The sequence below is a fragment of the Salarias fasciatus genome, chromosome 12 (genome assembly GCF_902148845.1).
Source record: "Salarias fasciatus chromosome 12, fSalaFa1.1, whole genome shotgun sequence".
Taxonomy (NCBI): Eukaryota; Metazoa; Chordata; class Actinopteri; order Blenniiformes; family Blenniidae; genus Salarias; species Salarias fasciatus.
Genome location: NC_043756.1, coordinates 22,134,600 through 22,151,759, shown reverse-complemented (window position 1 = coordinate 22,151,759; position 17,160 = coordinate 22,134,600). Strand labels below are relative to the sequence as shown.

The 17,160-nt window shown below is 40.7% G+C and overlaps 1 protein-coding gene across 1 annotated transcript in view; it reads right to left on the bottom strand.

The window, feature by feature from the left end:
- Positions 1-17,160, bottom strand: part of nos1 (nitric oxide synthase 1 (neuronal)) — a 45,732-nt gene that overhangs the window by 22,377 nt on the left and 6,195 nt on the right. The window contains exons 3-7 of the mRNA XM_030104310.1: positions 13,907-14,009; positions 10,234-10,371; positions 4,312-4,457; positions 3,637-3,799; positions 2,191-2,282 (exon numbers count right to left, since the gene is read on the bottom strand). Of these exons, the coding sequence (XP_029960170.1) occupies positions 2,191-2,282; positions 3,637-3,799; positions 4,312-4,457; positions 10,234-10,371; positions 13,907-14,009 (642 nt within the window). The remainder of the gene's footprint in view (positions 1-2,190; positions 2,283-3,636; positions 3,800-4,311; positions 4,458-10,233; positions 10,372-13,906; positions 14,010-17,160) is intronic.

Here is a 17,160-nt window from a genome sequence, read left to right as displayed (position 1 = left end):
ACAACATTAAAATAAGTGTGTCAATATTCTCTGCTGGAGATACTTAAATCATTTGTATTTTTAGTGGAGCCTAAGAGTAGAGAATTCCCAATGTTTTCCATATCAAAATATACATTTGGCTCTGTAGGCCATATAATATCATTTGTTAGTTATGCGTTTATTGTTCATTATGAACAGTTTTGTGCTAAAGCTTCATCATCTCTGTTATCTGAACTGTAGATTTAGTCATAAAAATGTACATTTTAGCAAAACAGGTAATGGCACTACCCTCCATTTGTTTCCATGTATTGTCATTTCATTTCAAAAATCAAAAGAAATAGAACTGTGGAAAAACTTCTTCCCCTGAACCCCATTCTCCCGCTAAGCCCCTGCTGAAGTTGTCTGGAGCTCCCTCATGCTTGAAAACCACTTTCTTCAATCAATAATGCGGTTGCTTTAAGGAGGAACATCTCAGAGATTTGCATTCTTTTTTTGAACTAACAAATTATTTGTAATGCATTGCTCTTAGTGAGTAATGACTACAACATGAGCACATGTGTTTCTGCATATAAATCACCAGAAGAGCCCGTTGGCTCTGTGTATGTAATCTGGCCAAGGCCGTTTGTAATTATGGTATGTCAAAGGACCATCAGCAGCACCGGATCTTTGCTACCTCTGGTCTGATGTACATCCCAGTGGCGTTTTAATGTGGTGACCGGATAGAAGTGTTAATGCTGCTAAGCTGGTTGTAAGTCGCTGAGGAGGCCGAGCAGCTGGTGTGAATCTGGGCCAGTTGTGCCATCAGTTTACTCATGAAGGAAATGCGCATGTTGCATCGTAATTAACAAAAACGGACCATCACAGTCTGAATGGCCAGATTTCATACAGTTTTCTTTGTGAAGAGACGACTAGCATTAGCTAAGGTGAAGATTACCAGTTGAAAATTGGGATTGCACATTCATATTCTTGATTCTTAACCCAGAAAAAGCTCTTACATCTACAAATATTGAGCATCTTACAAGAACTAGTGAAACATGATTAGAAACCAATGAGAATCCAGCTGGATTATAAAAAACCTTATTTTATTGTACATGCTAATTTTCATTGCCTCCATTTTGATAACGACACTTCTGTACATAAGAGAGTGATAACTGAGGTGATTTACCTGTTTACTAACAGGTAAATTAAGTTATTGAGTTTGAAAACTAAAAATCAATTTGTCAAAAATGTTTACATATCTTAAGATTTGCAAAACTAAACTTTAGACTTAATGATGTTCAAAAATTAGAAACATTTCATTAGTGCACAGTCATGACAGTGCAATATTTATGGAATATTTCCCTTAATACTTGTTCTTAACGATCACTTAACAAAACAACAATGAATTATGTAATGTAATACATTCACATACATTTTATCATAGTTTATAACTCGAGAGCATAGTATGGACATATTAGATCTAGTACAGCTTATTTGAGCAGTAAATTAAACATTTTGACATTTATTTCCAGGACAATCTCTCAGCCAATCATTGAAGCATTTCAGCAAGACAATTAATCCAAAATAGTAATACTCTGGATAATTACATTTAACTACATTAGCTGTCAAAACATAACAGATGAATACATTTTTTGCTGTGTTTCATCTTAATTTTTAACCAACAAAATCCTCTCATCACTTGATCATTATTTATGAGTCTGTGTTTGTTTCTGCTGTGTTTCCATCAGGCTGAGAAAACCCCAGTTTGGATGTTGAGGCGCCTCTTCTCAACATGTGTATCTGAGCTATCTGAAGGCCAGGCTAAGTGTAATAATGAGTCAGAAGCTATCCATCAGCCAAGAAGTAAATATGAGGTGTCACATGTGATTAGGACTTGGCAGTAAGTGAGTGCAGGTCTGACAAATGACTGCTTGTTAGTGAGGTCTGCCGCCTCAATAACAGGGCAATGATTGGCGCCGAGGCACTGATGGGTAAGAGAGAGGAGCAGCAGATCGTGTCAGATCCAGTGCGGAGAGACACTGACAGATGGGACAGTGGGTCAAGTCAGGGGAGTCAGAGACGGAGCGGTGCGATGGGATACATGGAACGACAGATGGAGTGAGGAGACAGGGTGGCAGGAGGCACATGAGCAGAGTTAAACCAAAGGGAAGGACAAACAACAAAAGGAAGCAGGACCAGAGAAAGAGCAGCGTGTGTTTTCTGTTACTTTACCTCAGGTTGCCTTTGTTGGTGGCGTACTTGATGTGGTTACAGATGTAGTTGTACATTCCATGGGCTGTGGTGCAGTCTCTGGCATCGAAAACCTAGAAAGCAAACAAACGGACAAAAAACTGAAATAAGCAGCAGGTACAAAGAAAGCTAAACATACATGCATTCATGAGGCACTGAAATTGAAAAACTTCACCACTTTAAAAAAATAGTAAATGCTTCAGTGGCAAAAACTTGCTGCAACTCTGCAAGCTGTAGCACCTTATAGTAGCGTTCACTGTAAACTTAATTAAAAAAAAAAAAAAACTATAAAAATATGAAAAGCATGTGTGAAATGGATTTACACAGAGCTGTGGGGATATGTGGAAAAATCTATTTTAAATAAAACTAAATTCAAATTGTTTGTTAAGGAGACTCCTCCCTCACCCGGAAGCAGCTTCTTCGCAATCAAACAACAACGATGGCAGACAGCAAGCAAAAGAGAATATCGGATTTTTTCGCTTGCTGTTGGTTTGCAGGACTTGTGTTCATCTGTTAATGTGTTTTTTAATCTATCCTTACAACCTGTCATGTCAGAGGTAGTGAGTTTTGGAGTATAGACCCACCTGACTATTTATTTGCATCTTCAGCACCATGGACAGCGCTTAAAAAGGCAGTGATTTACTACTGTGAAAGTGTTTTTGATCTCGTCTGTTCTTGTCATATGGTGAATTGCTGCCGACCTCCTTATGGAGAAAAAATGTAATAAAATGTGAATTTGTTAGAACTTCCTCATGTTTATTTGTGTGTATCATATGGCTTCCAGCCAGTAGCCTGAGTGGTGATGCGCTATACAGCAGGGAAAAAAAATGCAATGACGTCACTCCTTCATTCATTCAGCTGCCAGCCCCCTCTACATAAAACACCTTCCCATGCGCCTGTCGGGGGGGGGGGGGCAATTTTTTCGCCCCCGATATGTTTGAATCTTGTGATAAGTTCTTAAAACAACTCAATTCATGCAGGTAAACTCAACCATGTAACAACATCAGGCACAAACAAAATGCAATGCAAAGGATTTGTACTCATTCAAAATGAACTGATGTGACGTCAAGCTTACTATCAGTGCAAAATCCAGGCAAGAGCACCTATATTGGAGTTTTGCCTGGGTCCATTAATACCAAATAGTATATGTATCATGTATATGCAGTAGTAACAAAATATGCCAAATTTCAGATCATTGCCCTGTGCTTCAGTCCTGTCACCACTGAAATGTTTCAGTCAGGAAGTCCTAAACTTTGTGCAGCCAAAGCATTTTCTGAAGCGCAACGACTTCTTTCCAGTTTTCAAATGTTCTATGATGTGGCACATTAGTGAACGTGCCCAGAAACAATAAAAAAAAAAAAAAAAATGCTAATGCTCATCAGGTTTGAACAAGGAGGAGGAAGTAACTGTAATGAAAATAAACAGTACCTGCAGTTTGGACCACTGAATCCTTCCTACGCACCGAGCAGCATTCCTCCAGGCGTGTTTGGCTCCATAAATCAGCTCAGTGTCTTTCAGCTGATAAGTTCCTGAAGCTTCAATCTCCTTGGTGACTTCCTCCAGTCTGTCCACGTGAGCCTTAGAGCCATACCTGAAGGCAGGAAAAACATCCTCCAGCAAAGCAGAATGACTTCCATGTTGCACTGTGTTATAGCAGCACAGGAGAGTTTCTGCTCAGAAACCATGCGGATCTCTGAGTATTTCACAGATTTGGTATTTTCCAAATAATCTATGCTAATTATTAGGTGGTAACCTGAATATCAATGGTGTGAAACTCAATATGAGACAAAATAAAAGCCTACTAGCAATTATTCAATGCTGCACATTGCACTGGTGAATCAAAAACTCCCAATTTTGTTGAATTGTGATAGTTCATAGATGTTCCTCAACAATGTCATGAAAGTCAAAAAGTCAAAAAGAAGGCTGAATTTCAGTTGACAGTAGTATCTTTCTGCTATTGAATATAATCGCATCACACTTGTTCCATTTTTCTATCTTATTTTTTTTTTCTCTGTTTCACTCGGTTGCGAAAGCAGGCTGCTGAAATCATTTTTGCCCTCCGAGGCTTGAATTTACTCTGCGGGCGGTACAGGCTGTGCTTGCCTTTTGATGGAGGTGTAGTACTGGTCTATGAAGTCGGTGGCCAGTGGAAGGAGCTCCTCTTTAGTGGTGACCTCGTCTGGCTTGCGGGTGTGCTGGGTGGGCATCATCACTGAGCCGATGCACACATTCTCAGAGCAGAGCGGCATCTGAAGAGACAAACAAGGAGACAGATTATGGAGGGTTTTGGGTGGATGAGTTCCGCTTGGTTTGTTTTTCCTCTGCTGTGCTAACATACAACTTAGGAGGACGGTGATGACGACATATGGTTTTATTTTCTGTATCTGCAAAGACCAACAAAATATACTCCAAGAGAAGTCATAGTGTTGATTTAGACTGTGCATTTAACAAATGAACGTCAGTTTTCTTTCAACCACTTCAGCAAGCTCCAAGATTTCAATAATTTTCAGCTAATCTGCTCTCTGAAACTGAAATGAGGGCATGGTTTTGTTCAATAAAAGGCAGAGAAATCATCAAAACCCTTGGTTGTTCTTTTTACCAAGGTCATATAACTGATGCTGAATAATGAATCCACGAAAAGGACAATTTCTTAACCAGTTTTCTATGAGTCACTCTCCTGCTGTCAAAATTTGTTGTCACTGCTTCCCATCCAATCATCTTTTGCCATTTATCTGAAGTCAATCAGCAAATCTAAATGTCTTTTTAAAGGTGCATTGAGGAGTTTGCACATTTTATGCGAAACAGCGCCCCCTGCAGGCCTTGGGCGTAAAGCAGCTTAGTGAAAAACTCGTCCCTGTGGCCCGCGTGCACGGAAGAGGGGGACTCCGTCTTGGAATACATGGAATATCTCTAAATTGGCTGATTTTTTACAGCCCCAGCAGATACATTCATTTCGTTCTTGTAAGTGATTGACAGGTGTCATGTCCCGCACCTCGTGGTTTACTGAGCGTTTTGGGCTAACTTCAGTTAGCCCACAGGCCACTGACTTTTGACCAATGGCGGTGATTTAACGCAGCGGGGCTGCTGTTGGTGCCAGAGATGGGAAGGAGGGAGAAAAAGTTCAGCTATGGAAGGCGTTAGCATGAACGAGGTGGACCATTTGCTTTGGAATCCAATTATTTGGAACGATTGAATGCACTTGCCACGCTGTCTATCGAGACGGACTTCATCCAAAAATTACCAGACTTCAACGACATGGTGATTAACCTGTTTGCATCCCAGAAAGGCGTCGATGTGAGCTTCTTTTCAAATAAGCTAGGCCCATGTTGACCTGTTAAAGGACTGTGACACCTTGTTTTTGCTGAGGTTGGGTGTTGTACTGAAGCCGTGTTTGGCACGATCTGTGGGCAGTCATTGAAGTTGGGTTGGAACACGTCCGCAGTGCACAAATGTGTGCATGTGTGCGTGTGACAGAAAGAGAGAGAGAGAGGGAGAGAGAAAGAGAGAGAGAGAGAGAGAGAGAGAGAGAGAGAGAGAGAGAGAGAGAGAGAGAGAGAGTTGATTATAGAGCACTAAAAAAGTATAGTGTACCTGTAATTGATGTAACTGTTTGTATCATAGGTGATGTTGCTTTTGCAACTCTAACTATTTAATCTGTATTATGCAAGCATTTGTTAGCCCCCCCCAACAAATTTCACCACCAGCCGCCACTGTTGGAGAATTCGTCATTTAGTCATCTACATCTCTACTACACTATTGATGCTTCCCTGGGGAAAACTTACAACACTACCTCTTTCCAAAGTTGCTGCTTTGTACCATCTTTGCAAGTGCTGCACTGACTTAGAGTCAAAGTCAAGCCTGTGCTCCCGGTTCTTGGAAACCCCCCTGCTTTGGAGCATGTCATACAACAGGATTACTTCCTGAACAGAATGCAGCTCTGTTGGAGGCCTTCATGTCCTGGAACAACACCTTGAAGTCATGTACCAATGCCAGAAAGAAACAGTCGACAGTGCAGAAAGTGGAGTCTAGACATCCAGACTCCAGGGCTCTTTTTCACTTCATCTGGGTCATCCTGGGTCATCTTCTTGATGCTGCCGCCCTCAACAGATTCTGACTACCAAACGCAATGCAATGAATGTTATTTTCTTCATCTGACCTCATCTGTCTGTTCCCCAACAGGGGTAAGTAATTTGACACCAGCATCAATATGAAGGCAGTGGGTGCTATGTTGAGAGCAGATGATATTAAAAAAAAAAAAAATCCAAGCTCACCAAGTTAGTGCTGATGGGAAAACTTTCCATTAGTCCAACAAAGATGGCTTTCTTGGTTGTACTCAATAAATCTGTTTGGATGATTACTGCATTCAGGATGTTGGCCTTCTTCCAAAACGAACAGCTGGAAACTGTTTTGAAATAATTCTACTCAACTGATTCAGACAAAAACATTTTAAAACATGTTGGAGGTTACTTTCACAAGTTCAAAGAAGTGTATATTATAGTAATTTTTGGAGAATTTTTATATAATTGGGGGGATTTCTGAAGTTTTAGCATAAAGTGTGCAGCTTGACTGTGGTAGTGGTGCAAATGGGCAACAAGGCACGCCCTCTAGACGAATAAAGTTTGTTGATTATATCAAAAATTACATGAAATTTCAATTACTTTGAAAATACATTTGGTTTTTAATTTAATAGAACCCCACTTTTTTTTCTCCAGTTTAAAAATTTCATTAAATATTTCATTCAATCATCCGGTCACTGCCATGGGAGTCGGGCATTCTGAACAACACAGATCCAGGTTAATGTTGCCATTTCACTTCATATGAAATTTGACCAATTTAACCAAACACAAGGGTCTCAGGAATTTCTTTCACTGTATCACTCATATATCCGGCAGACGGGTTCCTGAATGAATAAGTCAATGAATCACAGATTGGTATTCTTCCATTAAGCAGAGGCAGGAAGACAGAAAGCATAGAGAGGAAACACAGATGGAAAAAAAAATCAGACAAATACAGAGACAAGAAATTGCTCATAACTCAGTGCAACCTTGTGTGGTCTTTTTAATATGATGAGAGTTGAAGTCAGCTGTCACTTCAGTTTGCCTTCACCAGGTTAGAGATAGAACGAATGGGTTGGAGAGAGCGGATGGTATGAAAGATAGTGGAGCAAGAAATTTGAGAACGACCCCGGCGGTGCTAAAAATTGACTTGTTACGCCGAGACACCCGGTTGCACGGCCTACACACCCGGACGTGATCTGCCAGTGAGTTCAGAAGCTACTTCCTTGACCTCTTCCGACATCAAACCTGAGAAGGAAAACCGAGAAAGGAAGCCAGCAAGTGCTTCAGGAAGCAAAGTTTAAAAATGGAAAACAAGTGAGAACAGAGGACAGCAAGAAGAGAAAGAGGTAAGGGAGTGAACGGTGGGGGGTGGGGGTGGTGGGGGTAATGGATGAGCAAAGCATGGAGTGTTAAAAATAAAACAAAGAAATCACTCGTGCTCCAGCACGTCCGCTCATCATACTGCTCTGGGCATTCATGCCAGCCAGCTGTCCTTTTTGAAAAAGACGGATCATCCTCGAATACAGCCGTGCCCGTGATATATAATAAATCTGAAGATGCTATTACAGGCCATTCATTGAGATGCACACAACAGCCCGTCCGATAAGTCACCAACGTAATTAGGCTGCTCTCCGCTGTTTACCAATGGCTGCTGTGTTTTGGAGGGCGAATGCTTAAACAGTGGTGCTCACCTTCTGCGTGGTCGGCCGGCTCATTAAGAGGAAGAAACTATGACTGCATAATAAAAGAAAGATGAGTGGCTGAGGAACAAAGAGGACTGTCAGTGGAACTACAGTTAAATATCCCATTTCAACATACAGGCAATGCAGCCGATCAAATATACAATTTCTGTGCATTTTAGCGAAATATCTTACAATTTCTGGAACTGCGATTGGAAAAAAGTTTAGAATATAAGAATATACGAGAATAGAATTTCTCAATCTCCACAAAAACATTCTACCTGAGGTCTGATGAGGTTAAGGGAAAATCTATGGAAGTCAAAAATTTTTCTTTGGACTTTTATTAGTTCTGAGAAAGTATTGACTTGTTTGTGCTTAAAATTCAGCTGTGCAGCTCTGCCATTCCCACAAAAAATGGGAAGCAGCAGGTGGAGCAAGTCTGAAAATTAAAATTCAGCTTCTTTGTCTGAAAGGAGAAGAGTCAGTGCAAATACAGAACAGGCGAGACTCCAAAACTTGAAAAATTCCCTCCACCAAGTTTTATAAGATACTTACAATGAAGTTTTGAGTTTATTGTTCAATTCATCTAAAGCCTTGTGTTTTTTAAATGCTGATTAATATGATTTCAAATTTTGAAAATGATCATTGCTGAAGAAAACATGTGAGTGTCAAGAATTTGATTCATCCCAGAACTTATTTTTAGCAACATTAGGTAGCGCTAACTCCTGTGTCGTCCTATAAAAATGACTCATCCCTACAGCACCATAACGGGTAAAAATAATCCACATCTATTATACGGAGAGCTCTGAAGAAGTGAAGAAGTGAGTAAATTTGCACACAGCTTTGATTGAACAAAGCATATTGCAGGAGAAAATGTCATTCTTTGTAATGTTATAAAGGTAGCAAAGACGTGATGGATGAGATGGCTTTGTTGTGGTAGCTGCGCTACATATTCATGAATACATCAAGCACTTAGGGGCAGAAACATCCACTCAGCATGGTGTGTTTAATATCTCTGTACTGTCCTCTGAAAATACTGAGGCACTGTGTGACCAGGTGAGTCACTATATGACCATGTGACCTGTCCCCGGATGGTGTACCAGTGATACACTGCTTTTTTTCTGAAGGATTCATTGTTTCATAAGCTTTACCCAGATCTACCTAACTCCCCCTCTTTCAGGCTAAACACTAACGAGCTGAATCACCAACAGTTCAGACAGGAGCTCTGTAATGTATGAATAGTTAGTGAGAAGCAGAGAAAAGGCATGCCATGCTGTGCTATTATTCTTCAATCTACTTGACTTGCAAATGATGTGTTGGCAAGTCTGCAGGCTACATGTTTGCTCAGTCAACCACCACACTGTGTTCGATGTTCATCAGAGCCTCTAAGACGCCGTTACAGTCACAGATACGCTATCTGTCACCTCTCTCAGTCGACCTATAGCATGAAGACTGTGGGCCTGCCAAAGATGTGTCCACTTTGCCAACGTGATGCTCAGCTCAGCGGTTTGTGTGCTTTAATGTTGACTCAACAATCGATAGACCACAAATGTAAGTGGCTCATCCAGTTTTGCGTATTCTTCCTGTGCACATCTACGCGTATGTCTAGTCAGACTAGTCTAGTAAACAGCATGGACTAATGACGCCCATTAGATAAAGGGTGAGATCGCTGCACGCACAAGATTTTTCCAAGGTATTCCCATTGCTAAAAACATGCATTTGAGATCAACTGTTCTCCTTCAATCACCCATGGCTCCCTGTTTTTTAGACTGTTGACCTCCTCAGAAGCCCTGCCTTCATCCAGAGCCAGGTGGGATTAGTTCCACCCATTGCAATATTTACTGTAGATTAGTAGATGCCTAGAAGAAAAATGATTGGTCAATAGACCATGCATGAAATTACTCAGGTGAAAATTATTAGTTAAATCAATAAAAGTCATTTTGGTTTGAAAGTCAGAACAAAAACAACTAACAACAGCGACCTGAACTGAATCTTAAAGAGTTGTTTGTTGACTGCAGAGGTAAATATTAGGTTTCATTGCATAACAGTTGCATCATAAAGGTGCCTCTCTTTTCTGCTCACTCGGTGTCATTAGATTTAATTCTTTTGAATTCAGTGAAAATTTCAGGACTTGAGAAAACAATTGCATCTCACAGCTTTAAACTGGCATGAAAACAATGGTTATAATACAACTTGACGCTGCCATTAGAATATTTCTTTGTCTTTCCAGGACAAATGATGCAGCTTTCTCTTTTATCAAGCTGTGTAATAGTTTCAGTGTGCCTTACCTTGCTGGAGCTGTGGTGAAGGGTGTCACTGTAGATGGTGCCGGTCTCCCAGTTCTTGATCTTTATAAAGCGGGGGCATTTGGAGGGGCTGCCGTTCTGCAGTGATTTGATGGGCGAGGTCCTGCCCTGGGCTGGAGGCTGCAAAAAGAACATGTTGAAGCCGGTCAATCCTTCATGCTTTTGCACTTTGTCTGGGAAGACAGTCGTGGCCTTTATGACACTTTTACTTATGACTGCTAGGTGACCAAACTTACCAAAACTAGAAACAGGATATTTTCCTCTCACTGAGTACCACCACTGGACACTGGCATGAAAACTTTAAGGGAATAACAACTTCAGCAATATTTGCCTTTCTCTGAGGGCTCCAGCTTTTTATTCTCAAGAGTAAATTGGTTTACCATTTTGCTCAATTCTGTCACATCCAAGACTTTGTGTATCAAAATCATTGACACCCACTTCTGTTTCATTTTCCACTCCAGGATAAAGGCAATCAGCTTGTAACGGCAGGTTGATGGGAGCTAACTCCTGCCCCTCTGTGCTTTCCAATACAGTAGCTATTGACTGATGAATGGCTGCAATTTAACCCCAAAGCCAACAGTAAGCCTTCCCGGAGAAAGGCAGCCAGTGATTGCCGAAGATCAGGGTAATCAATGGCACACCTTGGAGGCCCTTTCATCATCTCGCACTGCATTGTTAATCGTACAGTGGAGCAGCTCCTGAACAACAGTGACACAATCATCATGCTTGCCTGGAGGATGAATACCAGCAGTGCCACACCAGCAGAGCCTCATTGTCATTTTGTATCCTTTCCAATAGCTGTGAGGAATGGGGAAGCTTGAATTGAGTTTGATTTTACGCACAAACATGCACACACACACACCCTCCACTGTGCAGCTCAGATATGACACATAGTTATCACCCGGGTTGTGGACAGGAAGGAAGTTCAATGTACCGTGAAGAAAGAGAATCTCACTCATCGAGACACTGAAACTCAGATGTGGAGAATTAAGGCCTTTTGACATAACAAAGATGAGCAGTTGTGAGTTACTTGAATATGAGGGCTGCCGCTTGCTGCCTGGAAGATGGCTTTGGCATTTACATTCAAGCTGACTGCTTTTTTTTTTTTTTTTGTCATTGTTCAGAACCCTGTTCTTATAAAAACTCTATAAATGTCAGTGTACTTTAGTGTACCGTTTATACAAAAGCACTGGTGCCCCTCTTGAAATCTCATTTTGAAAGGAATGTGTTAACTATTAAAATGAGAACAATTATATTTGTCCATACATACGCGGGAACAGCAATGGATGTAATTAACACAGAGGACGGGATGAATGAGAGGCCAGAGAACGAGGAGGCTTAATCCTTTGGGTCAAGAGGTTCCTCAGTTACTATCTGCTCATTGAGGGGCAAATGGTGTCGTGTTCTCTATATTTTGAGGTTTGGATAAAAGCATCAGCTAAATAAGTGTCGGGTTGTGGCTGACTAATCCATTTCTTGAAGACTTTCTGAGAGGCTCATTTTATGCACACTCATGTTACCAATCAGCTTGCTGATAATTGTAAACATGATTTTGAGTTTTAAGACCTGGAACCATATGTGCATGGAGAGATTTAACCTTAGATCTTCATGGCCTGAACACGCTTGAAATTAATTCACTGTTTTAGATTGCGGAGCCACAGAAATGCATGCATCAAGGGTTTAAAATTCCCTCAACCTATAAAAACTAAAGCAAAAGCGCAAAAAACAGCTTTGTTTATCCCTTCCTATTATAGCTATGATTGCAAGCATGCTCTGCCATCTGGCTCACTACATACAGAAGTAACTGAGCATGTCTGCATAGAATTCTTTGAGCATACAAAGTGAGAAAATCCATGCCACACCATTAAAGGGAAGACAGTAAAATACACTACTGAGACAGCCAGGTCCAGTGACTTGCAGAGAAGTCAGCTTAAAGCTGCATGTTGATTCAGTAAAAAACCTCTGTAAAATACGCAACACTGTCATTACTTTTAGCAAATGGCATTTCCAAAAGCTCCAGTCTGCTTCATAACAATAATATATAAAGACAATTTTTTGTAGGTGGAGCAGCAATGATGTGTCTTTTTAGTGAAAGTTAAATGTGCATTTGTGGGAAAATACTAGGAAAGTTAGAAACCCACTTGCACAATTTTGTACTTCTCACCATGCAACAATCACCAGATCCCAACATCAAGCAAGTAACTCAGAAGTATCAGAGGGGAGGATCCATGGTGCTCCAAATGAGCATCAACTGAAGCTAATCTGATGAAGATAATTTCATAATGGGGCATAATCAGCAAGTCTTTCTGTAAATGATGTTACACAGTGCTAGTTCCTCATCCACCCATCAATTACAACTTCTGGTGGGAAATTGAGATGATGAGCGCAAGACAGGGGGTAGATGGGAAAAGAGTCAGAAAATGAAGTGAGGCTGACAGCCTGGGAAAAGCAAAGCAATGGAAGTCAATGTTTTCAGATAGTTTAGTCAGAGTTTTGAGAATGAAGAATATCTCTGGTTTGATAAGTGACTTCTTTTGGGTGAATTTCTACCATACGGTGAAGGGATGTTCCTTTCACTGCTAACTAAATGAACATTTTGTTGACTAATTTAAAAGGGAAAATTCTCAGTAAACACTCGGAATCAAACAGATCTATGATGAGTTATGTTATCTTCAAAAACTGGGCAGCATCACACCCTCTCTAGGTAAATATGTCAAGCACTGATAACAGCAGTAGCCGTCGTTTCCATGCAGATTAAATCCAAAGACTTGATTCTAAGGTGTTTGCACATTGCTCCAGTGAAGTAATTACGCTATTTTTGTCTCAGACAACCTACATACATCATAGCGTGTTTTCATTTTCTAGATGCTCGGTAGCTCTGACTAGTGGTGGAGGGCAACACAACAATTTAAAGACCCTGCAGAACACCTGCATCACAACCACAAAAGGAAGAACATATGGCTTCTTTCTGCATCATACATAGACATCTGCTGTAACTCATGAAAAGCATACATCAGCCACATCTCTATTGTGCTGCTTCATTTCCTCAACAACCTTACACATTTATTCCCCCAGTGTTGGCCGTAACTCTCTCTTCTCTGCAGGTCTAAATCAATTTAAGAGGAGTCACATTTGATGGAGAGAGAGGGATCAACAGCTGTGCACACTCATTAGGCCCCCTGAAATTGTTTCGCGCCATCCGGTGCCATTGATGGGGCTGGAGCGACGTCAGAAGTGGGTGGATAAACACGGACCGTGCGCAGATTACGACTCAAACCTGTGACCAGGCCCGTCTGTGTGGAAGGCATAAGCTGGATTTAATGCTGCACCAGCTTGCCGCCGGAAGGATCTAATGCCAAGGTGATAGGATCTTAGGCAAAGGCTTTATTACTGCGTGCAAAAAAGCAACACAGATGTGCGTGCTCGGTTTCTGAAAGCACGGAATGGGCCAATAGTGGGCATTAATCTAGATGACCCAAGAGCCAGAGGAGCAGAGAAGACCATGAAAGCACATGCATTACACAGCTTAAGAGAATCACTGAATGAGTTTGCAATGGAAAACAAGATGAGTGCCTACAAGTTATTGATCTGGACAAGTGATCTTTACCTATTTAAATGAGGAGTAAGTATGAGTTGAGCATTTTTCTCCCTTTACCTTGTCGGCGTCAGCCTTGTTGAGCACCACCGGCATGTTTTCCAGCATTCTGTCGTTATCTCTGGCCAGCTGAGGTGATGTGCCATTTCCCACGCCAAGGTCCCTGCAAGTCACATACAATTTTCTGTCAAGTGTGTGAACCCGCACCTGGTGCAAGATAGTCTTTTGTTTTCATTTAAACCCCCAGCTAAACCATGCGCACACACATATGCTTATGCAACCACACACACACACACACACACACACACACACACACACACACACACACACAGTTAACAAGCTTTCTTTCTTTTTTCTCCTCTTAATGCATAAAACATGGGCTTGTAGATGATCCAAAACACTGTTAAATCAGGAAACCCTCCATGATGTCTTCAGGCTCTGCACACCCACACAGGGATTTCTCTGTTCAGGATATCGTAGGTGCAGAGACTCGTGTTTGGTTCAGTGGACTACAAGTGCCTGACTGCTGGACTGGTGAATTCTCACTATAGGACTCAGACACAGTTACTTGCATCTTTATTTTCACCTCAACAGCCTAAATTTTGAAAATTCAAGTGTTAACATAAAGTGACCTATTCAGCTTAATGTTGTGCCTTTGAAACTAGAAGGAAAAAAGACTGACCTTAATCAAATCATAATGCCTCAAAAATGTTCCTCAAATAACCAAACTACAAAGAAACTGTCACCAAACCGTAACAGAACTCAAGCACAAGACTGCATCCTGATGAAATCATGTTTGCATAGTTATAAGTTGAAAGTTTGTTCTCTCCTTGTGAACAGTGGACCTTTTTCTCATTTTGTTCCAATATGAACAGTATGTTCTATTGTGAATGCTTGCATGTTGACACGAATGAACGCCAGACCTTCCAGCAGCCTGTGAAGCAGAAGATTGCTAAAAGTGCATGAAACATTTTGAATTTACTGTTATTTGCAGTCAGCCCTGTAAAAACTTACACCACTGACATTTTTTTCCTCACTAAAAGTGGAGTCATTCATTTTAAATCTTGTGGAACCTTTTTTTTTACTTTTGGTAGCCAGGGTCAGTGGCATCTACAGCCTTTTTGCTAAAAGCTTAAAAGAGTTCTCTTTATCCAGGCCTGAAATACCTCCACAGCAAAGCACTTCATCCAAAAGTGTAAGATGAATTAATTGCTTTTGCTCCTTTTTCCGCTTCCAAAATGCCTTAAAATACCAGGATCGGCAGGTTTTACAATATTATTTTTTTCTTAACTGTGCAGTCAGAACAACATATGGGTTCATGGCTGGGGTGGGTCAGTCGAGACCAGACCCAACGCACGTGTGTAACTGCAAGGGCGAACATGCAAAACAGTGAAGATGGATGCGTTGAATTAGAAAGAGCCGATTATCCAAAGCAATGAACAAAAGAGGTGAAGAAGAGAGTGCAGGCAGGAAGAGATAAGAGAAGATAACTGTCAAAACTTATTAGTGTCAGAAGAATATCAACAGGTGTGAAAGAGAAGATTTACAGATAGGAGTCAGTTCGATATGAAGCTCTGTTTCCTCGATTTCGGGTAATGTTCAGTTTCTCAAGGATCCCAAATTATAGGTACATTCATTTAAATTGTGCAAATAAAAACAAAATGCAAACTTTATGTAATTGAAAAATGTTCTCTTGATCAGAGAAGATCAAGTGTGCTGTTTTTTTTTTTATTTTATTTTAAACAAATTTCCTTGGGGTGCACCTACTTATTCCACATGACTGTATGAAGCCCGATGAGACTGCCTGGGTGGAGGAGGAAGGGGTCCCTGAGCGACGATTGTGTCAAACCACCTGAGATGTGAATGAAGGCAGTAAACTCATTTCCGTGACAACTGAAGTTTGCGTTCTTCCAATCGAAAAACGCCCACGTGAATTTCACCTCCCACCACCTTTCACACAACCACCACCGAACGCAAGCGCGTGTCCAAACTAATTCTAAATCCAAATAGGTTTCCTTTCGCTCTATCTCCTTGCGAACGTATTTTTTGACGCATGTCAGAGGTGGTGCTCGAACACGCAGAAGGAATCAGAGAAGTTGAGTGTGCCGTTTGTCATTAGCGCTGACGTGCGGAATCATCAGCCTCATGCTGAAAAGCGAATTGGAGCCGCTTCTCATCTGAAAACAAGTAGTATTAGTTATAAAATGGCTTTCTATTTCCAGAAAACAATCATCAAGGCTTAATTTAAGAGTTGTTGCTGCAATGAAATATTGCCAAGAGAGAACAACCACTATTGATTATCTATTTAGCTGTTCTTTGACTTGAGAAAAGTTTTCCTCTCAAGCAAAAAAATAAATTCAGTTTACCATCTCTTCAGGCTACCAAATGAGTTCCAGCAAGATTTATATTGCCTGTACTCTCAAATACTATTTCGAGCTTTGTCCATGAAAACATAGGCGACCCTTTTCGGGGAGAATATCTTTTTTTAAAATGTGTGTTTCCTTAGAAAGCAATGAATCACTCAAGGGTCATTTATGAAAGAGAAGAGGATGTGCTTGGAATGGTCAAGAATGAAACATTGATTCAAGGAGACAGTAGCCTCAATCTGATTTCAACTGGACGTGGGAGTACAATGGCAGAAAACTGAGACGCCAATAATGCACTGTGCAGAGCATTTAGTGGAGGATGGGCTCCGACTGAGAAGCCTCATGACCAGCTGGTCCAGAATGAACCTTTTAACAAAGTACGAATGCAACATTTCAGCCTTGTTGCTCATTAAGCATTACAAAAGGCGACAAGTTAAATACACAGTGCCAATGCCAATTTCACACTTCTCAAATTCTTTCTTGCAGAAACACTGCTGCGCCTGACCTCTACACCCAAAAAAGACTGAGTGCAAAGTTTGGCTCTTTCACAAAACTGATGAGGAACAAAATGACAACTTTGGAACAAGCTGCCTGTAGCAGATAAGCAATTATGACTGCACAATAAGCAAAAAAAAACAAAAAACAAAAAAAAAACCTGTCCTTCAGAATTTTTTTTTCAGTTTTGAATAAACAATTGCAGTCAGTTTAAGAGCAGAGGACTTTACCTAAAAAAAAAAAAAAAAAAACAAAAAAAACACTTAAGTTAGGTGTGGCTTTTTGTTTTTTTAATGGTTTCATTTAATTGTTCAAATATATAGAATGATTATCTTGTTGATATTAATTTACAGTTCTCTTTATCATCTTACTGTGTAAATAGTATTAACCAACCTGAAGTAACTCATGAACAGGTGAGTGACTGTATGGACGAATGTATAATTTTATTAGATT